This window comes from Micropterus dolomieu, linkage group LG20 (assembly GCF_021292245.1).
Source record: "Micropterus dolomieu isolate WLL.071019.BEF.003 ecotype Adirondacks linkage group LG20, ASM2129224v1, whole genome shotgun sequence".
Classification (NCBI taxonomy): Eukaryota; Metazoa; Chordata; class Actinopteri; order Centrarchiformes; family Centrarchidae; genus Micropterus; species Micropterus dolomieu.
Window position 1 is genome coordinate 4,269,934 of NC_060169.1, and position 27,169 is coordinate 4,297,102.

General features: G+C 41.0%; 1 protein-coding gene across 1 annotated transcript in view; it reads right to left on the bottom strand.

The window, feature by feature from the left end:
• Nucleotides 1-22,232, bottom strand: part of otog (otogelin) — a 64,619-nt gene extending 42,387 nt beyond the window's left edge. The window contains exons 1-20 of the mRNA XM_046033220.1: nucleotides 20,633-22,232; nucleotides 18,697-18,798; nucleotides 17,667-17,824; nucleotides 16,682-16,803; nucleotides 16,183-16,391; nucleotides 15,217-15,347; nucleotides 15,008-15,114; nucleotides 13,236-13,345; nucleotides 12,127-12,252; nucleotides 11,762-11,870; nucleotides 11,487-11,533; nucleotides 10,351-10,496; nucleotides 8,936-9,068; nucleotides 6,804-6,981; nucleotides 5,066-5,190; nucleotides 4,338-4,550; nucleotides 3,236-3,401; nucleotides 2,097-2,171; nucleotides 1,550-1,593; nucleotides 967-1,132 (exon numbers count right to left, since the gene is read on the bottom strand). Coding sequence (XP_045889176.1) covers nucleotides 967-1,132; nucleotides 1,550-1,593; nucleotides 2,097-2,171; nucleotides 3,236-3,401; nucleotides 4,338-4,550; nucleotides 5,066-5,190; nucleotides 6,804-6,981; nucleotides 8,936-9,068; nucleotides 10,351-10,496; nucleotides 11,487-11,533; nucleotides 11,762-11,870; nucleotides 12,127-12,252; nucleotides 13,236-13,345; nucleotides 15,008-15,114; nucleotides 15,217-15,347; nucleotides 16,183-16,391; nucleotides 16,682-16,803; nucleotides 17,667-17,824; nucleotides 18,697-18,798; nucleotides 20,633-22,232 — 4,067 coding nt within the window. The remainder of the gene's footprint in view (nucleotides 1-966; nucleotides 1,133-1,549; nucleotides 1,594-2,096; nucleotides 2,172-3,235; nucleotides 3,402-4,337; nucleotides 4,551-5,065; nucleotides 5,191-6,803; nucleotides 6,982-8,935; nucleotides 9,069-10,350; nucleotides 10,497-11,486; nucleotides 11,534-11,761; nucleotides 11,871-12,126; nucleotides 12,253-13,235; nucleotides 13,346-15,007; nucleotides 15,115-15,216; nucleotides 15,348-16,182; nucleotides 16,392-16,681; nucleotides 16,804-17,666; nucleotides 17,825-18,696; nucleotides 18,799-20,632) is intronic.
• Nucleotides 22,233-27,169: the final 4,937 nt, after the last annotated feature.

Below are 27,169 nucleotides of genomic sequence, written 5' to 3' on the forward strand. Positions count from 1 at the left end.
CAAAGTCCTCAGTGGTTGGAGTTGTCCTGTCTATACCAATCGTGGTCATCATCAATAGTGATCAATGCCAGTATGAAGACACCCAGCCTCCTCCAGGCCATGAGCGTCACCAGATACAGGGATTTTTTTTTATCCTTGACCCGGTGCCATCCTCCTGCAGAGGTAGGAGGAGGAGGAAGAGGATTATTCCTGGCTTGTGTGACATTTTTAGAGTCTTTAACCAGTCCGCAGTCCGACCCCCCTACTGACCCCAGCTTCAGTGACATAGTCAGACTGGTACACTCAGAGCTTTAGATTTCACCAAGCCTACACAGTCATTTCTTAACCTTTATCTATGAAGAAAAAGGCCACGCTCCTGAGTCACCTTCAAAGCTGACAGCTGACCAAGACAACTATCCACACAGGAACATTTCAAGGTTCACAACCACATTAGCAGTGGGACCCTTTGAGTTTCTGTAACAACATTCTTCCAATAGCTGTGAGGACTCAAACCATCCAGTCACTACCTCTCAGGTCACAAACACGTCAAGAGTAAACATGTCCGCCCCTTCAAAATTCAACCTCAGCATCAAGGAGGGAGAAAATGAAAATAATTTGCAAGGTATTGAAAAGGTGATACTGTATGAGATGTGATAAAGATTATCAAAGAAATCAATGGTTCTGTATGATGCAATAGATTGTGTTTGCTGATTTAAAAACCCCCCAAAGGTTAAATGTGAAATGGACTTAAAGCAACAGCCCAGTTTGCATTTTTATTTTAAAGTGCAAAGTACATTTCACATTCACGGCATTTTTAAAATATGAAAACAAATAATTGTTTTGTAAATCAAAATTGTGTCACACATCATTTGCTCAAATACATTTTACTTTTAAATTAAAGTGGCACACCAGTGATTTAGTGATTTGTGGTTCCATAAAGTTGGAAGTGAACTTGTGCTATGCTTTTTTGTGCAAGGTGTCACTCACCCAGGGGGGCAGGTACATCCGGGCACACAGGGCTCATGTGTGGAGCAGGTGAGGTTGAGCAAGTAGGATTCACAGGTGCGCTCGCAGGCCACGCCACTTCCTGACAGGAGGCCACCTTCTCCATCTGAGCAGTTCTGGTAGAGCTGACCAGCTGGACACAGCCTGTCTGTTTGAGGAGAAGAAGAAATCACAGGTTAGTAAGGTGCTGTAATGTTCAAAGCACCTTCAAGAAACAATATAAGATCCAGGAGCTCCAGTATTACTGTATACCAGGCTGGCTCCATTTCCATTCTTTTTCACTCTTTCATCCCATTCCTCTTATGTTTTGAGTTCCACAACAATTAAGGCTTATAATTAATGTCGGGTAAACAGAACAAAAACTGGTATCATTTTTATTTTTTATGTCCACCTCAGTAAGTGTGCTCTGGTGTAAGAGTGGGAGAGAGAGGGAGGGTGACACCGATGACTGGCACGACTACCTCACATTCACCCAGTGAGCCACAAAAAAACAAAACACCTGCTTACTTAAGAATAGATTAAAAAATATAACAAAAATGAAGTGAAAAACATAAAAGTTACTCACCACTGTCTGTTGTTTGGGACATCAGTTTACCGTTTAGACAGAGTCTGCAAGAGAACATAGAGAGGACGGGACCGTGATGATACAGAATGAAGGTAGAGACAGAAACTACATGGAGGTTAATAGATTAATAAACATGAAATTAAATACAAGGATCTCTTGAGGGCAATGCCAGTGTGATTGATTATTCTTTGTCAAGCACCATATGAGAGAACCCAGACAAGCACTTTGTCTGCTTGTCTGGGTCGTGACTGACAGGAGTTATTGTCGGTTTTATTGAATGAACGGAAATCTGACCCACATCAAAGTGGAAACTTTAGCTTTAGACAGCTTTGTCTCTGTCCTGTGTTCTGGTTGTAGCTTCTCATCCACGATAAAGGATTATTTTGACTGACTCCAGTTATTATCTCTGCTTTCTCTAACTGTTTGCTACCTGAATTGCCTGAACTTAAAAGTGTTAAAAAAGAAACAGCTGAAATATTTTTTTTAAAATGTAGAAATGTTTTGAGGGTTAAGATAAGGAGGACGTTGACGGACGACAGGATCTTACTGAACACCTGCTGACGTCATGATCACATCTCCTGGTTCATAATCGGCTCCGAGGAAACTGCATGGACACTCACTCCTGAAAAAACAAAGTAAACAAGTAAATTAGGGAGGAAAAACATCAATATTCATGTAACAGATGCAATTCTTTGTTGAGTGCAACAGGAAGTGAGTATATTGAAGCTTTTAATTAGATGTCCAAAGATCTTCAGAAACCTCCTAAATTGAAAATTACACATCAGGGTTTGAGTGACGTAAACCAGACCCTGCTCAGTTTGCTCGTTATTGTGTAAAGAACTATGTTAAAGAGGGCTCTGTGTTACCTTAAACAGAGTATTACAGGTAATTGGATAGGGGACAGAAAAGCTTTAGGAGTTGAAATCAGAGCTCAAGATGTCGACAACCAGACCTCCTTTCAAAAACATAATCTACAAAATTCTTCTTATAAAAACATCAAAAAATTACAGTGGATCTACGTTGTGGTGAACTGTGTTTAGCGGAGTCTGAAAGCCGTGTAACATATAGGCCAGCGCCACACATCGGCCTCTGTACTACAAATTCTTTCTCACTGGTTATCAGATATCTGTGTCGTCCCCAGATCGAGTGGGAATGAAAGGGGGGTTTCACGGTGAATTCCTTGATGTAACTCTATCACATGGTAAGTAAGGCACCGCGCTGCACTAGGATGTAAAAACCTGGGACATTTAAGAGGAATTAAGCTGCATGTCTTCTAGGGCAGAGCAGGCTGAAAGGGAGAGCACAATTACTGAGGTCCTCTGGCTCTATAACGTCTGCAGGAAAGATACAAGGCTTTCCACTTAAAGGCTGACCTAAACTTCAGAGCAGATACAAATATCACTTTGAGAGGATTTGTTTGGTGGAGTGACTCCAGCCAGTTAGCCGTTTAAGGGCCTTCACAACCCTCCACAACACGGCAGCAGGCAGAGCTGGAGCTGCTCCGACACACAACAAGGACAATCGGCCACTGATTTCCTTCTGAACTTAACGCTAAAATGACGCCATGGATATTAGAATTTTATCTTCTAAATGCAGTAAAAAATATTTTACTGACTGATAATTATTCTCTCTACTCGTGTTGCTATTTTGCACAAAAAAAAGAAGACTCCACCCCCTCAGCCTCACCTGTGCACACAGGTTTGTGTTCGATGATTGTAGAAGGACCCCTGAGGGCAGACGCAGCCCTCCTCACACTCCTCCCCGCAGTGCTGCGGGACAGAGAGGGCGGAGCAACGGCGCTGGCAGGACGACATGCAGGTGCCATACTGCATGGTGGCAGGACAGGTGACCGCTGCAGAGAGACACGAGGTTAACTGAAGGATTGAGATTTCCACATTACCTCATCATTTAAGTCAGCAGGAAGCTGCTCAGTGTGATTTTTCCATACTTTGTCTCACAACACAGTATCTTTTGGATATTGCTGTTCTAATGTCATCGCATTAAAACCTGTGATAACTGACTTTCTGGGGCAGCGGAAACAATTTCTGAACACAACATTAACATATCATAACCATTTAAATTGATATGGCGAACATGTTAACTGCTAAATGTTCCACTATGTTCTTTTTCACATGTTATTTATTTTTAAAAATATTGATTATAGCTGCTTTTTAATATACTTTAGATATCAATTATTAATTATTACTGGTAAGTTAATCAAAGAAAGAAACATCTCTCACACACAAACATATATAGCTCTCTAAGATATACAACTCTAACCCAATTTATGAGTTGCATTTAGTACATATTTTGCACAACCTTAACCACCTGCATAACCCACAATGCAACTCAACAGCTGACAGTTCAGTTCATATAGTATACATATAGTGACATCAGTTGAGGCAATTTATCAGATTTCACACAGCTCCCTCTGGACACTAAACTAAATACAATTATTTCATGAATGCAGTACTACTCTCCAAGATCTGTAAATAGACTTTGATGTGTGAAATCGGTGGAGTTCCCCTTTAACAGCTGTAACCTTTAAGTAGCTACTGTAATTTGCATCAGTAAGGCACGGTATGAAACACATTTTTTTTTAACATTTTGGTCTCAATAACGAGAAGGAAATAAAGAAAGGTCTGCAAAGATTTCAGGGATAGGATTTTGTGGTGCTGTGCCTTCCTTCAATGCATCATTATAATTAATTCATAAATTCATCTGCCTGTAACAAAAGATGAATCCAGAGACAAACCAGACTCTTTGATCTGTATACATATTTACTCACCACAGTCGGGTATCTGCGATCGAAAGTCGATGATGATAGAGAATCTGCGGCAGTGACGAGCGTAGTGGGCCAGCGCAGAGCAGAAGCAAGGCGTCCCGCACTTACAGGTATCTGAGCGACACTGCTGAAAGAAGGATGTCGGGCTGAGGTACTCATGGCAAGCGGAGAACAGCTCCTGGTTCAGGACATCACACATCTCTGAGGCATAGGCCACTAAGCAGGGGAAGGAGCAGATCGACATCACGTCACACACATGGAGGCAGAAATTAACAAGGCTAGTAGCTGAAAATGTACAGATACAGTATATACAAACAATCTGTGGACAAACCTTAAGTTACATTGACTTTTGTGTGATTCAAACACATCCATGTAAATGAATGCGTCTTGAGCTGCTTCACAGCCCGACAGCAATCTGATGAGAGCATGAACCTATAATATGTTTGCTGTGAAGCAGCTGCAGACATGTGACAAGCACAGTTTAGCCTTGAGTGCTAACTTTTTGCTTCAAAGATTACATGATGACATTATTAAAATATAGACCTTGAATAAAAATGTGTTAACTTTGTTTGTTTATGCAGAATTAAATGTCAACAACATCTGAATTCTTTATTACTTAGGATTGTAAAAACAAATTATCTGTCAATAAAGTAATACACTCTTACCTGATAAATAAGACACTGAATATTTATGTGGATAATAAATAACATTGTGGAAGAAGATGGACTGACCGGCCTGCTGGTGTGTGTCACAGGGGTCGAGCTGAGGCGTACTCAGGCTGGGCGAGCAGGCTGACGAGACTCTCCAGGCGTTTCCAAACAGCTGCGGAGTGCTTTCTATCATACCTGATGGGGATCTGCAGGTAAACGAGAGCACAGATTCATTACAACAACATAGACGAACTAGATGGATGGATAGTGATGGCTAGTGCTACAACAGATTCCTAGCCCACATGGGAATCAATACAAGCATTCAAAAGAAAGGCCCTATTTCTCCAGATGAGAAAACGGAGGTACCATCTTGTCGACAGATGGCAGATTCACATATGTTGCAAATTATAAATTCTTGAAATGTTCAACATCCATTTTCCAACAAAGAAAGAAAAGACAGGACTTAAAGCAACTGTCTGTCAAACTGGATGCAGTGACAGATAAATATATGTTTTTAAACCTTTAAAGAGACATTTGCCACCCAAATGTGAAATTTTATTTAGATGTCTCAACAGCCCTCTCTGCAGTCTGCTGGCATTCAGGGATTGGCATGACATGAGTCCCTCCTGTGCCTCAGCCTCTCACACGATTAGGACCCACTTTACTTTTGAATTCAGAGTACCAGAGGAAAAGAGAAATGACTGTTTCTGACTTACTGTGCTGTTTGTTTTGGCCCCTAAATGTCTAAACAGCTGTTAATCAGTCAAATTTAACTAGTGTAGCTTTAAAGCAACATTATGTTGTACTTTTATCTTAAAATAACAGCTTCAAAATCATTTTCATGTTACACTGACTTGTAAAAGGGAGAATGGCCTCTCTGTCATTACTGCTTCAAGCCCATAACATTTGAATTCTGTGCACAAAATGTATTGTGTTGTTGCGCTTGCTTGATATTTGACTGTGTTAGCAAAGTTGTCAACTCGAGCAAAATCAGCCAGAAGTTTAGCCGCAAGCTCTAAATCTTGAGTTGATGTTAGCAAACTTACTACATAACAACACTCAGACATCTGCGATATTACTGTAAGTGCTCTTGTTTCTGTTGCTTTCTGGCTTTGCTGTTTCCACCAAAGTTTCAAGTTGCTTTGCGTAACTGTTCTAACTTTTTCCAACATTACTCAGCAGTGAACAGCTATCCTTATTTACGGGGAATTACACTCTGAAATGGTGCGTGCGCTAAATCGCACAGAAAAACGAATCTAACATCATGTTGCTTTAAGCATAGTAAAACCAAAACAGCATTTTAAAAAGACAACATAAGTCAGTGCTTAGAACTAAAGACAAAATATAAAATAGAAGATCCTGCAAGTCATCATTTTAAGTGTCCTCTAGTGTTTTCTGGAGAGCTTCGGGCAAAGTGAGTTCCAGTTTTCTTTCAAGTAGCATACGACCACTTCAGTAACCAACTGTGATGTATATCCATTTACAGCTGTTAGACAACATCCGCCCTTTATGGTCAGCCATTACGATACGGTACAGTGGAGCCCCTATTCCACTAACAGTAAATTCCTTGTTGAAGCGGCGTGTCCAGTTGGGTGCTCATCTGGCCCGCCTAAAAGAGCTGATCAGAGAGCGAGGCTTTTGATGCCGAGCCGCAGAGCCAGTGTGCATTACAGAGAGGGAGTGTGAGAGAGAGAGAGCACTTCAACATCACCTCCCTCTCTGCCTCTGAAACAGGAGTATGCTCTCTCTTTTTATCATTGGAGGGGGGGGGTTGGCAGAGGGCGCGGGAGGGGTCAAAGGTCAGCAGGCACACACTTACAGGAAGTCATCTTGAATGTTGCCGTTGAAGGTGCCACACAGGCCCACCGTGTTGTCCTTCCACAGCTCCTCGGCCTGCAGGTAAAGGCGAAACTCATTCCAGCTGTACTGCAGACGCAGGCCGAACGCCGTCTTCACCTGGAGGAACATGGACGACAGCTCCTGGATGTGGAAGGTGTCTGTGGGTGATGTGGGAGGAGAAGATGGGGTTAACATAATTACATATGCATTCAACTTCTGCATAAAACACTTGCAAAGTTTGCTTTTAATATTTTTTAAACCCGCGTTGTTTACCTCCATATTCGCAAGCTACCAATCTTCTTCTTCCCTGCTTTTTGCTGGTGCAGTGCTACGTCTCAGGTAGCATATTACCGCTACCTGTTGATCAGTGTGTACTCCGTGTGCATGATACAAACAAAAAGGAAAACTGGTCATAAAACCATTACTCCATTGCTAGTGTTGGGTGTAATGCACTACAAAAGTAACGCAATTACAGTAATGTATTGCTTTTTGCTGTAATGCAGTAATATAACGCATTGCTAAAAAGAAATCATTAACATTATACCCAATCTCGGTAACGCTTGCTACAACGCATTTTAACCCACAAGTAAGTTGTGTTTTTGTTTTTTTTTTATAATTCACCAACACCGAGAAACATTTCAGCACCAGAAAAACAAATCCAGAGTAAAAGAGAAACAGTATTTCCTGTTGCGGGAATCCAATGGTCGACATTGTACGCATGTTGCACACTCCAGGTATCTGGGCTCCTCTTAACAAAATCGGTAGCTTCCCTGATGGATCATGCGTAAATAGATTTCTATAGGTTTGTGCTTTAACAAATTACTTTCATGATTTGAGAGGCTGCTGACCGATTCTGTCAGAGTGTCGGGAGATTCAAATAATCAATGACGTTTTGCTGCTGTACCTCGTGCGTAAATGCGCACAGCGTCTTTCTTAATGGGGTGACGATTCATCCTATTTCACCCAGTTTATTGCTGACCTCCATTTGTTTAACCTGTGGCCTTGCAGTGAGGTAACAATGTACTCCTGGGTGTGCCAGTACACTGTGACATCACTGTTGGGTACTCGCACCCACAAACTCCTCTTTAAGAGATAATGAACACTGGCAGTACTGACAATCTGACGGACAGTGATTTCTACCGATACTAGTGTTGGATGTAAGTGCAGAATGGTAACTTTATAAACAAACCTAAAGAAAAACCCGAAGTTTAACGTTTCAGAGAAACATTTTCTGCTTTCAAAATATTAAAATGCCTGTGACATCGCCGTGTCTTTAGCTTAGCAATTAATTAATACAGACAATTCCAACTGAGGAAATGTATTCTTCCTACTCTGTCTTTATTGTGACTTTCATTATGCTTTGAGTTGGGCTTCAACTAATTGTTATTTTCATCAATAATTTGGTCAATTAATCAATTAATTGTTTAGGTCATAAAATATCAAATAATCATAAAAAATGTCCTTGAAATTGTTCTAGAGCCCGAGATGATGTCATGAAATATCTTGTTTTGTTCAGTTTTTACTATGATACAAAACAAAGAGATCCTGACATTGAGACACTCTTGATAAATTGGATAAAAGTATTGAATATCAAAAGCGTTGTTGATTAATTTTCTGTTGAAAAATGAATCGAAAAATTGGCTGATCGTTTCAGCAGTAGTTTTGGATCTGTTTGGGGTTGTACTTTAAGATTTAAATCCTCCTTTTCCTTTATATCTGGAATTTATTGTGTTTCAATTGTACATGAAAGGTTCCACATAAAGATAGACTGATTGATTGAATTGACTGGTTGATTGATTCAAGTATTCTGTTAGTACCTCTTTGTAACAGAACATAAAGTGTTGTCTCTACACAAAACATACAAAAGGCTGTTGACTCGATCTACATAATGCCGCAGTCATGAACACGCTGCTGTGAAAAAGGAGTAATACTCAGAGGGAAGGCATTCTGTGCAACACAATGCAAGCACCAACCAAGTAAAGTATTATAACATTTCTGTTCAATAGCGGAGCTGTCATTCAATCTGTCTCTGCCGTGACCGCCAGAGTTCTGAAAAAAGTCTGGTGCTGGATGTGAACAATGTTGGAAGGTGATAAAAGATGAGGGAGTTACCGTCAGAATAGGGCAGGGAGATGCGGTACTGTCCAGCCATGAAGACCTCTCCAATGTGACTCAGTGTAATCTCTGTTCTTGGATCCTCGTCAATAACCAGGTTAACTGATTGGATGCAGGCCCCATCCAAATTCTGCAAATGAGACAAGATGGCTTGATAAAGCATGCTGGCATTATCCCAAACAGCAGCAATTCAGATACATAACAGGACACACAATGAGAATGACATAATGGGAAGAGAGGGAAAGAAGAAAACAAGAAGTTTTTACTCTCAAATCACCGGCTCCATGACACATAATGAAATGTGAGTGCTTAATTTGATGATTAAAAACATCTGGAAAATGTCCAAAATTCACTGTTTTCAACTCCTTAGGGAAATATAGTATCTGGCTCTTTAGCTGCTAAACGCTCCATCTGGTGCTGGGCAGATAACGTACACTCAAACCAAAACAGCAAACTGCAGAGTCAGGGGACAATTCACCACAGGTTCATCACTATGAGCAACACATTTCATGTGTATGTAATCCATTGCTAATATAAAAATCTTGGTTATATTTTGAATATAAAACCTGCTACTGTCTCCAAATGTAAATACTCAAGGAAATCATGAGTACATCAAAACTGTACTTAAGTACATCACTTTAGAAAAGGTACAATTAGTTACTCTGCTGCTCGGATATTTTTAAAGTAAGGAAGCCTGCTGACAGTAAGCGATCTGCCTCTATGAATCGTCTCTTTCATAAGTGGCAGAGCCCCATAGCCAAAAGGTTTTAGCAACCCCCTCCTCCTTCTACTCTTCCCATCATTCACCTCCTGTTTTCGCATAACCTTCTCTCTGTCCAAGTCCCCTAACCCTCCAGAGCCTCTCTTCACCTCCCTCCTCACTACAAAGCCATCCACAGCTCTGTCAGTCAGGCCAGATAAGGTAATCCTGTTCAGTTGGCTGTTAGAGGTCTCGGGCCTCTGCTCTGATGAGTGGGACATTTTATATCTCGCCTCCTCCCCTCCATCGCCCCCTGTTTGCTGAGCAGCTCAAAGGCTGCGGAGAAATTGAAGGCTTTGGAGAGACGGGAGAGGAGAAGAAGCTCTCAGTCTTTTGTTGCTTTTCATGCTCATTATCTGCCACAGTGTGATCGACAACATTTCCCCGAGGCTTTCATTTCTCTAAATCCCAGCATGGCTCTTGAACAAAAATGACCTGGACTCAGCAGGGATTATTGGGCACTTAAAATTATGATACGATCTACATGACCGAAAATTGCATAAACCTGTAAGCGGCAAAACAGTTTGATTGCAGAGTCTTAAGTGGAAGAGTTGTGCAAGGGGCACAGAGACGTTTGCTTCAAAAGCAGAAAAAGAAGTAGAAATCGCAACGAAAAATAAAATAAATATAATGTAGATTAAACGTAACTCACAGCTCCACAGGGGGCGTTCTGGACGGTGACTGTGAACTTTCCTGAGTTGCGACTTTTGGCGAGGACATACTGACATGTTGCAGGGAAGGTGTAGATCCGCCCGTCAAAGGACTGAAAATACATATCGCCAGTCACTGAGCACTCGCCTGTAGAGAGAGTGAGACAATTTTATTGCCTTTATTCTTTCGAGGAAACTTTCAACTTAGAACCACAGTATGGTAGCTAATGGGCAGACACCTTGATCAATAGCACTTCAACAGCAATCAGTGAAAGCTTTTCTAACTTTTTTTGCCAGATTTCTTTAACCTCATAGCAGTGTCTAAGGGTTTTTCCTTCTTTGACTAGAAAGGCTCCCAAAGTAGGAGCTTCTCCTTCTCCGCCTTGCTCCCTAACTAGGATGCTTCCTTTTCCCTTGTTTGTTATGAGGAACCTTTAAATTTTTAGCACTCGTTTTCTGACCATGAAGAAAAGTTTAAAACCAGAATTAACCCTCTTCAACTTTTCACTCAGGAGCAAATATCTGCCTTTAAACTTACCTAAAATAAATAATTATTTGACATTCGGGGTGGTGATGGAGCAGTGGATAAGACACATGCCTTTGGTGTGAGCAACCCGGGTTTGAATCCCCTGTGAGACACCATTGTGTCCCCGAGCAAGACACTTACACACAACCCCTAGTTGCTCCAGAGGTGTGTGATCTCTGACTTATATAGCAATTGTAAGTTACTTTGGATAAAAGCGTCAGCTAAATGAATAAATGTCTGATTCAGATGTTGCTTAAGGTCTGCTGTTCTTGCCCTTTTATAATGACTCTTGCTACTTTTTCCTCCCTATCTAGGAAGGTTTTCCTTGCACCACATCTAGAGACTTTCTCCTCCCTGGCTCACAAAATAGGAGACTTCCTTGACCTTTGCTACAATGGTTCTTTCTTTCTGATTCCCAAAGTAGGAGGCCTACTCCTTCCCTGCTGCCTAACTAGAGTCAGCAAATATATAATATAGAAGCTTGAGGAAAATGTGACTTGTTGAGAGCATTTTTGGGTTGTAATAAATTAATCACCTCCCATCACAGTGTTTCATGGAATGTGACCTGCAGTACAGTAAAAATGTAACCACCCACGGAGGGAAGGCACAAACCTGGGCAGCTGTAGTCAGTGCAGTTCCACACTCCTCCCACGCATGTGCTGAAATAGAAAGCAGAGACGACCACAGGTGGGGAACATTAAAGGAATGAAATTATCAGCAGAATCACTGATCCCAGGTGATCAGATCTGAGAAGATTAAGGACAAGACTAGGAATGAAATGAAGGTTATTAGAGATGTAATTTAATAACTGTAAAAAAACATGAAGCTGGTACTCATCACTGTTTCACAAGTTATTTATGGAGAGAGAGAGGTTAAACACTGCTCACCAGTTGTTGCATTCTTCCTGCAGCGTCTGTCCAGACGGATAAAACATGCCGTGGTACTCGCAGGGACAGTCGGAGGGCATCACACAGCCACCGTCCTCATAGATCAGACCTGAGGAGAGAAAACAGGAGGGACAGATAAACAGATAGAAAGGAGATTATTGCTTGATTTAATCTGGAGTCCGAATACAGACAAAATGGAAGATGCGGGATATTTCTGTCATGTCTGGTTAGTTAATAAAAGTAGATCACTTTTGAAGGATGCGAAAGAAAAGTTAATCTAAGTTCATTTAAAGGTGGTTTAATGGTGGTTTATATAAAGGACAGAAAACTGGGATAGTCTTTTCGGGGGAATAGACATTGCTCACCATCAGGGCAGTAGCATCCATCCAGGCAGGCCAGCTTGCTGTCGATGCATGTTCGCTCCAGGTTGCAGGACGCCGGGCAGCAGCTGATGCATTCCCTGTGCTGCAGACCTAGGGGACACTGCTTCGCTGGTCGCAAAAATTAAACACAACATATATGTCAAAAGGGACTGCCCATACAGCTGCCAAATCAAACAAACAGTGGACAGCTTTAATATCGGAGCAGCTGCTGTGATGACGCCATAAACTACAGTCTTAAAACTTTTCTTGGAGTTGAATAAACCTCTCTAACGCAAAAATACAGAAGTATGATTGCTGGCAGTTGAACCTAAACACTGCAGATCTGTGTGTGTGTGTGTGTGTGTGTGTGTGTGTGTGTGTGTGTGTGTGTGTGTGTGTGTGTGTGTGACAGGCAGTAATCCAACTTTGAAATACAGATAAAACTAAATGTTTTCATTATATAAATTGAATTGTCCTGTTTGCATGTTGACTATTAAAAGGTAACTATGCTATGTAATAGATGATGTGGAACAGTAAATAGATCTGCTGCAGTTGACCTTCGCAGTAGTGAGTTAAGAGTTACGTAAGCTACACAAGTACATATCTGATCGATAAAAAGAATTTCAGTGGATTTTGGTTATTTTTGGTGTAATATAAGTCCTCAGCCCGTTAGCTTGCCTGTTCCAATAACTTTTTTCAGTTAACTGCTGCAGCTGACCTCAGCAATATCAGGTAGCCTATACAAATAGACAGTCGATCAATAAAAATAACATTAATAACAAAAATAACAACGTAAATTTTAGCTTTGAGCTAGCCTCTATTCCACTAACCTTCTCTAAATTAACTACAGACATTTTCTCGCAATTGTGACTCCCATATCTCGTATTACCATTTCATAATTACAAGATAAAGATCTCATAAACTACAATGACGATGCTTAATTATGAGATAAAGAAGTCATTCTCTATCTCCAAATAGTTTTCTTTGTTTTTCTTTTTTCAGCGAATGCTACACCTTTCCATATTAGAGAGGAGGAACTCAAGCATGTTGTTGAACCATGCAGCTTTTCTGTCCTCTGCGGCACAAAATTTAAAATACCTGGAAAAACATACCACAGTGAGGAATGTGCTGCCACCAGTCGTGCAGTGGGTGGTCGGCGTGGGCACAGGCCCGGGCGTACTCGCTGAACACCTGGCATACCACATCACCGTTGGGACCCGACCTTCAACAGAGTAACAGACAGAGAAGGACTCTTTGAGCAGAGCCAGGAGAGATGTTGCCACAGAGCCTGATTAGATTGTGCAGCTCAAACAAATAACTAGCCAGCAGCTGTGTCTCCATCATGAGGGACAACTGGAGAATTGTCTGTTAATGGGGAAGTATTCCAGTAAGGCTTTAAATAATAAGCTATAGCTGAAAAACTTTGCAGTAGTGTGATTGTATCATCCGAACGTGTTTCTGAACACAGTAAAATGTTTTGTCTTCAGCACTCGTCTCTGTTCCAAATAACTCTGAGCTAACAGTAACAGATTGCAAAGGCTAATGTTACTCACAGAAAGAGGGATCGTTCGGGATCATGGGCCTGAGTCACCGAGAGACACAAGTGAGAAAGCTGATGGGATCATTTTAAAACCAGAAAGTAACAAACATGCTCACAGCCTTCTTTGTGGACATGGACTGCAAAGGGCAAAAATCCAAGAAATCTCAAACCACATCACTTGGCTAAAGATATAAAGATGTGTTCAAACAATATCATAGTTAACATTGTGGGAAAATAGCGAGCAGTTTTAAACACTTCTTCAACATGGATGTTCAGAGCACTCAGCAGCGTTTAGAGGAAAGAGGCAGCACTGATGATACTTAAAATTCAAAGTCCCCATTGCCAGATATTAATAATATTAAATTGATTACTAAAATATTTATGTATAAAATGAATTATTAAATAAAATTATTATTAAAAATAAGACAATCCCACTGGGAAAACCAGTCCATTCTCAGTATCCCAAGTTTGGATCAGAGAGACTGGCGGTGTGTATTGCTGTACAGCTCATAGTGAATTTTTAAATCATGTTACTGGGAGACACAGAAGCCAGAAATGTTCAAATCCTGCACCTAGAAGTTTTAAAAACTAATATAGAAATTGTCAGAAAAGTAGATAACTTAACTGACAATTAAATGAAACACAGAAATCCTGCAGAAAACAAATTAGGCTAAAATAACCTGCTGTATGATTTAAACCTATGGGGTGGCCTTAGAAGCTTGAGTATCACACTGCTGTAATTACTACATTCACCAACTGTACATCTCCCACTACTGAATAAATGCTTTCTTCTAACTGTTAAGGGTCCCCCCCCCCTAAAGTCTGCCTCTAGGTCCCATTACAGAGTGCTGGATCGAAGCCCGGTGATGGTGCAGCCCTCCTGCATCCATCCGACTCAGATTTCCAACTGAGTCAGCGAAGGAAAACACATGAAGGGAAGTGAAATAAACAGCTGAAGTGCATCAGGTGCTTAATTCCAGCATGAACCCTTCCACATGTATTTTTTGGACACAATTCAAATGACAACTGCAGGCCATTCCCATTAAATGTGGTGTGGACATTCATGGTCCCCGTGTAACGATCTTTCCTCTAATGTTTTGGGGGCTCAAGAACTAACCATGACATTTACTCAGCACATTCATGCTCCCCTGAGGATCAATCCTTTCCATTTTGAACAAATTATCATCAAGATCTCAAAAAACAAATAGCTCGATTCCTGTGGAAATGTTGTGGACATTCGTGTTCCACAACTGATTAACCGTTATGATGAGACACCCTGGCGTTTCTTCAAAGGCCAGGACAAAATGAACACAAGGTATCTCAACAGGCAGGTCTGAATCTTACATGCAGAGGTCGTTGGAGCAGCTGGCCATAAAGGACAAAGGGCTGACAAATTCGTGGCAGCTCTGAAATGGCGGATCAAGCAGCATTGCACACACCTCCTCCACTTTCTGCAGCCATAAAACACAGAAAGACAGTTTTTCACTCATCGTCATTTCAACCGAATCCAAAATTATGATCACAAACAAATGTATTTTTATCAGACACCTTACCGGTAGGACATGCACATCGACTGCAGCACAGGGTGAAGAGAAGCCCGAAGGCACCATGGGACATCGGGCCTGATGTGGCTCCGCCTCCACCCAGCTATTCCCAAACATTTCAATGTCATGAGTCAGCACACCTGGAAGAGACCGAAACTGTTTTAAAAAGGCCACATCTGCTCAAATGAAGTAAGAGGATCAAGGCCTGTTGTTTTGCATATTTTGAACTACAAATTGCGTATTCTTTACATCACTGCTTACATCTTTTTCTGCTTTATGATTTTAGTTTGACTTCCTACCGTCCAGGCAGCCACTGGTTTCAGTTCAATGTGAAAACTAGCTTTTAAAGACTGGCTTGAGTTCGATAAGCCATTACAGAAATCTAAAGTATTAGGGGACTGTTTTTAAAAACAGTCTACCAACTACCTTTTAAATGCAAGAAACAACCAAATTTAACTTCACAAAATCTCAGAATTGTTGTTGTTGTTTGTCTTCTGTTTTTGGTTTTCTGCTAAATTATTTCTGTAATGGATTATCCTCCAAGGTAGGTAGCGAGTATAAAGCTGAAAACAAAGAAGATGCTCTCTTAATGTGAGCGTGGCCTTGTTGTTCTGCTTCCTGGTTTGATCCAAATATTACTGTGCTTCTGTCATCGTACCTACTAAACCCGGGCTGTATGTGTTGGATTGACATTATTTTGTTAATGAGGTCAAATGTGTCCCTGAACACATCCTCAGATGGCTGACTCAGATTACAATCTGTCTGAACGTGTGTACAGCATATTTGTATGTGCTAACTGATTATAATCTGGACGATAAAGACACAGGCTGATGCAGGTGGCGTTAAAACAAGCTGAGCTGCTTTCACACCCCAAGGTAAGATTATGTTACGAGTGATAACTTGGTTAAGTGACTTGCTCAGACTGTTGAAGCAGGTTCTAACTACATGTGGAAATGTACTGCCCACTGATCATACCAAAACTCGTCTTCAGGTCGTCCTGGACGTCTGCGTTGAAGTTCCCACACAGGCCGCAGGTTCTGCCCACAAACTCTGGGCTGAGTTTGATGTAGATGGAGCCGCTGCGTCCCTCCCAGGCCAGCGTGAAGCCGTGCTGCTGCGTCACCAGAACATACTGTGAGATGTGCTCCAGCTGCAGGTCGTGGATGTGATGAGGCAACTGCAAACTAAATGCAGAGACAGTGAATCGTCATTGAGAACAGACTGATATACAGCCTTAATCTTTCAACATATACATAAAATGTTAATTTAAAAAAAAGGTAAGGACAAAACCTTTAGAACATATTACATTCATGTAAAATAAAATATATAGAGAGCAAGCAGACTTAGATCATTTAAAATAAATAATATATCCAGATCCTGAAAGAATTCTTGAAAGACAGAAATAGAAATCATAAATACATAATTATATTTTTACATGAAGATGTTCTGTTGTTTCTTGTGTTACACTGCTGACCTTTGGCCTTTGAAGGTCACGTTGGTGGCATGCAGCCGAACCTCACCCTCCCATGGAAGGAAGAGGCTAACAGATCGCTGGCAAGTGTAGGGGGCAGAGTTGCAGCCAGGGTCATTGTGAACCTGCAAACAGCAAGAGACAATGTGGAAATCAAGTGTCCTGCCACTTTAGAAAATGATTTAGCACTTTAAAAAATGGAACTATATTTGTGAGGCATTTTTAGAGGCTTACATCCTCAGTAGGAATAAATGGTGTTGGACTGAGAGCCACTGGCAGGAGGTCGAAAAGTATTGAGAGATGGACTTTTCGTGAGATTTGTTGACATAAAGAAACATGTAGCCAGCCTTATAATTTGAAAACTCTTTAAAAGTTCTCCTATTTGCCTGAATTTGTTTTCTTAGTTTGAGCTTGTCTGACTGAGTTTTATTCAGTTTTTGAGTTTAAGAGTTGTGTTTTATTTTCATCAAGCCATGTCTCTAATGTATTTTCTGTGGGCTACAAGCAAACCACAAAATACTTAACCAGCTCCTGCACAAATGAAAAAAATAAATATGTTTTTGTCCCATCTCTCCCTAAAAGACGCTTAAACGCTGGTATTAATAAACTATCAATAATCATAATGCTTTTGGATCTTTTCATGTTCCCTGTTTGGTTTGGTTTTCCCATACACAGATAAAGTATCTGCTCCCTTTTCAGGGGAACAAAGTCCTGGTCTGTTGCAGATGCTTTCAAGGCATAGTGGGTAATTGCAGTATTTAATGGTAATTGACTCTAATAACCAGATAGCTTTCACTAATCTTCAGAGCAAATCTTTTCCTCAGGCTGAGACTGAACCTCGCAGTCAGAAAGGAGAGTGTGTTTTGGAGCAGGACGCCACTGAGCCCAAACTTTCCTCAACTGGAAGCAGGCGTCCAACCGAAACCTTCTGGGCAGCTTCTAGTCTGGAGGATTTATTTCGACCGGCTGCTGTTGAGTCTGAACTAACCTGGATGATGATGCTGGCCTGGGTGGTTTCCTCACAGTCCCTCAGCAGAGTATATGTGCATCGGCCAGGGAAGTAGTAGTAGAGGCCGTCAAAGGTCTCAAAGTTGTACTGACCCCACGTCCTACATGTCATCTCTCTCTCAAAGCCAGGATTTGGAACTGAAAGATGAATTGAGGGAAAAAGGAAATGGTGAAAGGATTTCCCATCACTTAAGTTCTGTCTGAGTAAAACACTTTGGAAATCTAGTTTTACAGCCAGTTACTTATAGTCCAGTACATGCATTTTAACAAATAATTTAGTTTCACAGTCACCCTTCATAACACACCATATCTTTCTTTATGCTTCATTAATCAATTTTTAGCCCTTAAGGGGCTGAAGCACTCCCAAACTAGCTAACAGACCCCGACGTGTTATCGTTTAAGCAGAATGTGTGATTTAAGAGTGTTTCTGTCCACCTGTCCAATATGTACTGTTCTCCAAACCTAAGACGCTCTAAATGTTAATGCAGAAATACTGATTGATGGATCTTTTTGTGCCAATGCAGAATTCTGCCAGTTATTCTCAATGTCTTCAAAGCAGACAAAATAAGGCAGATTATAGCACAATATCAAGAAAATTACAGATATTTATATTAGAAACAGATGAGATTATGTCACCTCAGTGACAGTTTTTGGCCTGTTTTTAGGCTTTTACTAAAGCTAAAGGGTAATTGAGTTCACCTAAAAATTTCTTAATTAGTACAAATAACAGTACAAATGCATTTGTCCAAAATGAGAAACCCAAAGTTTCCTTAGAAATATTTTTTGGTGTTTCTTCATATTACTTCTCTTAAAACCAAACATTGTTGTTATTTGCAGTATGACAAAAAGCAAACAAGTTTAATTCCCCTCAACTAATATCATGTTGTGAAAATAACCCCCACTGCTTCGGTTCATTTAATGTTCCAAAGGTTGGTGATTGTTTTTCTCATAAAACATTTAAATTGACTCAAATACGTTCTAAAAAGAAGAATGTCAGGTGTGTGGTTTACCTGTCTGACATCTGTGTCCGGTGGCCTGATACAAACTGCAGTCACATGACTCCGACTGAACGCATTGTCCTCCGTTCAGGCAGGGAAACACACATGGCTCTGCTGAGAGAAAACAAACAAACAAGCAATGACCCTGCTGCTCACCAGACTGCAAACTCATCACAGCGATGCCTCCTCCAAGTATTCAGTATATCACCTGAATCTTACCTGATAAAAGTCTACTGATTGAAAAATTGCGACTAAATAAGTAAAGTATAAATGACTGACAGTGTGCAGGATTTCTGGTTTCTAATCATTTACTATTTCACAGGTAAAAAAGTAAGAAAGAATAGATAACATAATAAATTACTATATGTTGCTTCACGTCCTGTAAAATCTATGTAAATCGCAGATAATTGCCTCACTACATCTGTGTAAAGGACCACTGCAACCAACATCTAACTTTATAGGAAACAACTTTAAGGAAAAGTGACCATCTGTCTGCCCCACCCCCACCCATCAGCTCTCATATGGTGCGGTGGGGCCCCTACAAATGCTCCAGTCACTGAACGCACCACCAAACGATGGCTCCTTATCCTGCAGTAACACCATCTGCTCAGTGGGCGTACAGCTTGTCTGCCCAGTCAGCCATGTCACACACAAGCACAGGTACCATACAGGGGTTTTGGGGGGGAGGCAATGAATCAGATAAAAGCTATTTTCCTTCTGTTCAGAGACAGACAGAGGGCTCACTTGTTGCTCTGTTAAAAGTCACATTGCACAACTTTTCTGGTGCGTCAAAGGTGGCATCATGGGATAACTGCTTGGAAACTTTGTATTTCTTTAGCCAGAACACCTGTCACGTCTGATTTGCTTTACACCACAGGCACAAAACAGATATGACAGCTAATGTTGTGAACATTTTCATTCACCCATTACTGTTTGGTACCGCCCAATCAACCATGTACGTTCTGCAAAACACAGTTTATAAAGACATGGTGGACGGGTTTCAAGCTGTTCAACTGTTCACTGATGTTCAACCTTATTTTTAATGACTGATTTGATATTTAGGGTAATACAAATTCCATCAATTTGCTGTCAAGAGTTAAATGAGACATCAATGTGCACTAGGTATGGAGCTAGAGGCAGGGCGATATTAAATGGTCTGAACAAATGGTGCACCGAGGATCTTCCGGTTAGTGGGTAAGCCACTCTACCACCTGGGCCACAGCCACCCCAGCTTGTCTTTGATAAGCTTAGCATAAAGACCTGAAGCAGGGGAAACAGCTAAAATGGCTTTGTCCAAAGTTCCAAATATGTCTACCAACACTTCTAATACTCACTAACACTATTTCATTTGTTTAATCTGAACACCAACTGGAAATAAACATAACAAGTTGTTTATAGGGAATTATGTGCTGTAACTATTTCTTGGTGATAGCAGGAATGGGTGCAGTCCTATAAAACCACAAATTGTTGTTTTCACATTTCAGTTGATGTACAGAGTAAATAAATGAAACACAAAGTGTTGATGAGCTTCAGATGTGTCGGTAGGCATACTTTTACGTATATGGACAGCGCCAGGCTAGACCAGTCTCTAAATTAAGCTAAGCTAATAGCTCCATAGCTCCACAGACATGAGAGCAGTGATTATCTGTCCATTTAACTGCCAGTAAGTGTATAAGCATATTTCTATTTTAACTATTCTGTTAAAGCCACTATGTGTAGGACTTGAAAATGTCAGATTTTGGCCGCACTGAAAGCAATATACAAAATACATCAATATTCGCCAGGATTCTCTTTTTTTTTTACACAAACGTATGCCATCAGAATAATTTTAACAATTATATAACATAGTGGCTTTAAATTTGAAGTCTTAGGGACATTGTGATATCACAGTTCCAAACCACATGCGGTCTGAACACATTTAACATCCATATGAACTTTATTAACCTACCTTGAATCCTACGAGACGATGACCTCAGGGCTTCCTTCGCCTGCCTGGTGAGCAGCGAAATATTAACTGGACGCTCATCTGGTGAAAAGAGTTCACTGACTGTGTGTCCTGTTGACAGTGAATCAAGTGATGATTGATTTGATGGTACTGAGCTGGTCAGGGATTGGCCAGATGGTGATGAATTTGATTGGTTATCTGACGTTAAGATGGATGGTTCGTGGTGTGATGTTTTTGAGCTGTTAATGGATTGGTTAGCTGCGATCAAAGTGGTTAGTGAATGATTAGAAGATGTTGAGGTGAGTTTTGATTGGTTTGATGTTTTTGAGCCGGGTGTTGATTGGCCCAGTGGTGTTTGGCTAGGTTTTGTAGTACTGCCTGCTGAATGGTCAGATAAGGTCTTGACTGGTGCATTGCTGACTGGTGATTGACTGGCTGACACAGTGTTGTTTACTGACTGGATAACTGGTGCTATGCTAGGTGGTGATTGGCTAGGTGGTGCTGTCTTTGTTGATGCTTGGCTGGCTGTTGTTGTTCTGCTTGACGATTGGCTTGTGGTGGTTGGTGAGTGGAGTTGTATCTTTGTTGGAGAGTGAATGGGTGGTGCTCTATTGTCTGGTGATTGGCTAGCTGGTGCTGTCCTGGTTGGTGATTGACTGGCTGGTGTTGTGGTGGTTGCCAGTTGGCTCACTGGTGCTAAGGTGGTTGGAGATTGGCTAGATGGAGCTGTGGTTGTTGATGACTGGCTGGATGGTGTGGTACTTCGTGGTGATTGGCTGACTGGTGCTGTGGTTGTTGATGATTGACTGGGTGGTGTTGTGGTGGTTGGAGATTGGCTAGATGCTGTGGTTGTTGATGATTGGCTGACTGGTGCTGTGGTTGTTGATGATTGACTGGGTGGTGTTGTGCTGCCTGATAATTGGCTGACTGGTACTGTGGTTGTTAATGACTGGCTGGATGGTGTGGTGTTGCCTTGTGATTGGCTGGGTGGTGTGGTGGTGGTTGATGATTGGCTGGGTGGTGTTGTGCTGCCTGATGATTGGCTGGATGGTGCTGTGGTTGTTGATGATTGGCTGACTGGTGTTGTGGTTGTTGATGATTGGCTGGGTGGCGTTGTGCTGGCTGATGATTGGCTGGCCGGTGTTGTGCTGCCTGATGATTGGCTGGAGGGTGCTGTGATTGTTGATGACTGGCTAGCTGGTGTGGTGCTGCCTGGCAATTGGCTGGATGGTGTTGTGGTGGTTGGCGATTGGCTGGATGGTGCTGTGAGGGTTGATGATTGGCTGGACGGTGCTGTGATTGTTGATGATTGGCTGGCTGGTGTTGTGTTGGTTGGTGATTGACCGGTTTGTGCTTTGCTGCCTGATGTTGTACTGGATGATTCTATTCTTGGTGGTGTTTTACTAGATGGTTCTGTGGTTGCAGATGATTGGTCAGAGCTGAGGGTCCACGAGGAGGTCCTCTCTGGGCTGGAGGATGTCAGGTTGGACGCAGCAGACCGGCTGACCAGTGACTGACTGGAGGAAGATGTGTTGGTTTCTAACGTAGCAGCTGCTGTCTGGAGGTCCTTCAATGAGAGAAACTGTGTCAACAGGTATTTCATGCAACAGTTGGAACCATTCAGTCATACAGCCATAACCTGATCCTGTCTAGCAATGTTTCAGAGCCTCTTCCAACCAAATATATTTAATCTGATCATTTCCATATTTGGCCTTGGCACTGTCTGTCAAAGAGAACAAGGAGCCAATTTCAGCAAAACAAAATTAAGTCCTTGTAACGCAGTCTGATTCTTTTAATTAATTCCATGAGATTAATATAAAATCAAGCAAATCTGAAAAACAAGCTCAGCTCTCGGGTGACAGATTAACAAAGATTTGATTAAAATGTAAGACACCCAAAGCTTTTACAATTCTGTGTTTTGTTGGGACAAATTCCTCCCCGAATTACGCTGGTTGATGCCAAACCAGAGTCTTGACTGGTGAGGACGGAACCGAGGTAGCGCTGGGAATAGAAGAGGCTGGAGAGAAAAGAGCTGTCATCCAGCCTTCATTAATGATTCCTCTGTGATTTCCAACTCAGCTTTCCCATCTAGGTTGACAACCCCACCCTCTCCCTCCACCACCTCCACCGTATGTTTTCCCATTTTGGATGAGCTTTGATCTGTGAGATATGCAGTGAGGGGATGTTAATCAAGTAGTTTGCTGAACTAAAATGTAAATTCTAACCATAACTTTGTTTAAAGTTTTACAGTTAACCACGCAGAGCTGCTGAAATTAAAAGATTAGATTTTGGAAGCTCTCAAGTAAAGTCTCAGAAGAGCAACTCTGCGGGAAACAAAGAATATCTGGAATGTTTTGGCATGAAAAAATGGCAGAGTTTGATGGTAAGATATTGGACAGAAAATATATAGAAAAGGCTGCTTTAGGTTAAAAATACTGGCATTACCATTGGCATCAGTAAAATGTTGTTTCTACACTCTGGCCCTCCGTGGATACCTGAGCTCTCAAACCAAGGCTTTCATGTCAAAGAGCAGGAACAAAACAGATGGCAAAGGTGAAGGGTAGTGGGGTATGAGGAGTGTGTGACCATGAATTATTAATCGCTGATCAGAATCAGGAGATACAGGTCAAACACAAATACAGCAGAGGGTCGACCCAGATCTCATGATGCATGCATTGATTAAACTTTGAGTAAACTTAAAGCCATCATGCGCTCAGAGATCTGAGATACATCTCCTCTTTACACCTGTGACATGCGACCTGTGCTACTAATTGCTTTAGTCATTTACTAACACCTATAGTCTGGACTGGATTCTCACGCCTCTCTGAGCCAAAGGGAAGCCGGACAAAATGAGCGACCACATTCAGGCTGATGGAGGCTCTGATAGCGAAAGAGTGAGACAACAGACCGGTTACTGTATATTCCTGCTGGGACTCCCTCACATGTCTGTTTCTGAGGAACAAATGTCACTGTGGATCAATTTTACTTTTGCATGCTGAAGTGCACATCACTAGGTAACAATGTGCATGTTTAGGCCACATCTTTACATGTCAATGTTTCAATGAAACCATAAAAATACTGTTAGTAACAAGACTTTTTAAAATTGAAATTGAATTTAATATCATTAATTTTTAATATCAAATTGTAGTAATCTTTAAAGTAAGTATTTTCTGCAGCTGTAACCATCCCACACATATAGTTTTTACTCATATATTTATTCCCTTGTGTATATTTAAATTCCATGTATCTTTTACTCCTATACATACATTGTCTTTTAATTTACATCTATAAGAAACTAGTGATATTACTGGTATAAATTATTGAAGTAAAAGCCCTTCAGCTGATGCTCTGCTCTGTGTTTTGGTGTGAGCGTTGCAGATTTTTTGGTGATCTCTGGCTGATTGTTTGCCGTCTGAAGCAGCTCCATCAGCATCAATGATCAATGCGGCTGCCTACCTGCCCTCCCTGGGAAGCGGTGTCCCATTTCTGCTGCTTTATCCTGCTGCTCCCGCTGCTGGGACAGAGAGAACAAGGGGAGGTTTGTTCCTGCTGTAGCTTTCCCCCAGACACCACAAACCCACCACCAACCAGGAACCAACCAAACCACCAAAAAAACCAAACAACCAAAAATAAACAAACAAGCACTGCCTGCTTTACGAAATACTACCAACAATGGGCCACCTAAATCAAATTTACAGCTATAGGGCTGCAATTAACAATTACTTTCATTATCAATTTAATCTACTGATTAATTTCTCAATCTATTAATTAATCGAATGGTGTATAAAATGTCAGAAATACTGTGTGGCTTGCAGTTTTCCCAAAAGTTGTCATGCATAAGTTGATGTATTTTTTGTGAACAAAGCTCCAAAAGCCAAAAATCTTCTTTCACTTTAAATAAATAAAACAGCACCAACATTTGAGAAGCAACAAACCAATTCATTTTAGCCAAATTTTCTTTAAAAATAATTGTAACAATTAATTGATTATCAAAATAGTAAACTGACTGATTAATGGATCGGTCATTTCAGCCCTAGTTACTGCTTTGATTATATTGGCATCATCATTATTGTTATTATTATAAATAAATTAGAAGTTATTGTAATAAAACACACAAAAAATTATATAAAAAATAAAAAAATATAAAATAAACAAAAAAATATATATAAACAATGCATTATATATATTACAAACATTATTATCATATATATATATTACAAATTACATAATGATGATGACATTCATAATGATGATAAAATAATAAAAACAATACAGTGCTATTTAATTATAATAAAAAAAAAATGTACTCACTTATTAAATCCACTCCAGTTAGAAAGGTTCACTCTCTCAACACCCCAGGACAGATGCGCTGAGGAAAATAAATAACTTGTCTGAATGAATAAATAAAAATTGAAAATGTGACTCAATTGAAATGAGAACAACTAAACTGTTTCCAGATTAAGGTGAGTGAGAACAGTTTTAACAAGAGATGCCACGTAAAGCACATGCGGAAAACAAACCCGATCACCTGATATTTGATTATCTCTTATAACAAGAAAAGGAACAAAACGTAGGACTCAGAAATCACACTTCCTCCGTTGCAAACAGCTGATCAGAGTCGCGTGTAGGCCTATGTGTCTCCCTCGGACTCACCTTGATAAATTAGGATAAAATACAAAGATAATACGTGAAAAAGCCTTTTCCAGCTAAGTCTTAAATAGGGATCCATTCGTGTTTCGCGGATCCGCAGTCAGTCGGGCTTGGACAGCATCACCTGGTGAAAACCCTCCGGCTGGACTCCCGCTGCTCCCTGCGCTGCTCCATCCGGCTCATCCCAGAGCAGCCCGCCGCGCGCCTCAAGAACCGCTGCACCTGCTCATTAGCATAAAATATGCGCAGGTGGGCGCGCGGGTGGGCGGGGCCGAGCCGGGGAGCCAAACAGATGACGATCTGACCTGCTGACAGCTGTAAAACAAAGAGCCACCATGTGAAACTGAACCCACATCTGTTGCAGATTAAGTGATAACTCCTAATGAAATAAAATATATTGAAATATAACTAACAAAACGCCTAATTCGGGGAGATGCCTTTATGTACACATTCTTTATCTGTTGAGAAAAAGTCTGAATCAAACTTTACAACTTTATTAAAACGTAATATAGACAAAAGAGGAGAAAAAACTGTAGATACACTTAGCCATGAGAATAGTGCCCCTTTGTGGTCCACAGTCAGTGGAATGGAAATTATCATTAAAAATTTTAAATCAGTACTATTTACTTCTGAAAGAATTGTACAAATAAAAAAAGATATTTTACAAGATTAATCCTAGCTTCTTATTCCTCAGCAGTATGAGTTGGACAGACTGCGACTGCTTTCTTTCACTCGATGTTGAATTAAACTTGTTATATCCTACAACACAGTATGGTGCAATTTGCATCACATTAGAAATTAAATTAATACTGAATGAAAGAGGAATCTTTGCAAACTGCAGACACACCATCAGGACATTTGCTCAGTGATAAACACAGTGCTCTCTGGATGAATCTCTTTGATTTTAATGATCTTTTTAGCTCTGGCATGTAATGTAGCTTCTTGGGACCAGCAGTGGGGTCAATTATTTATTTTCCATTTAGAAATTGGTTTTCCTGTTTGTTTGATGGTCTCACCTCTGGTTGCTGTTTAGACCGTGATGACCTTACCTGAACCTGAATATACAACCTCCCAAAACCTGACAGAAAAACAACAAACCTTCAAGACTGCTGAGGTGACCCCAGTGTCACCAGAGTTGTATTAGCATGTGAAAGTCTGGTTTTCGGCAGAGGAAATGCTTCCTGCGTCTGTCTGTCTGGGTAAAAAAGGTCTTTGACTGACTGAAGCCCTCAGAGACCCCACCAGGCTTTGTGTTGCCCAGCCAGGAGGTGTCTGCTTTCATAAATGGAAACAGGACCGGGGGAGAGTGGGGGGGGGGCAGAGAGGAGGAAGGGTTTAAGGGGCAACACTTAAAAAAAAAAAAAGTGAAGTGATTTCTGGTTTGTAAATGCGATTAGTCTCTTGATCTCAAACACACAAACTATTACAACTCCAACATCCTTCTGATCACACACACAGTACTGGAAACCTGGCGCCTGATTTGTGCCCTGCAGACTGCTCATTAAAGGTCCCATGAAATCACTGACTGTTTTCTGCAGATTTATGCTTTTCTGTATGAAATTAGATGTCGTGACAGGACTTGAAGAATAAGTCTGGTGTTATTCGGTCTCAAAACTTCCGCAAGCCCATTAGCTCCTATACGACAGTTCTTATAGCCACACGATGCTTTGAGCTAAACGCTAAGAATGAACATACTAACTTGCTCACAATTACAACATGATGATGTTTAGTTGATATAATGTTTACCATTTTACTTTAACAAGTTTAGCATGCTAATATTTGTTAATTAGCAATAAACACAAATGACAACTGACGTGGACTGGTATGTCTTTAGTCATAAACCAAAGTATTGGACAATTGTTTATATTTTGACCCGATGATGGCGCTAGA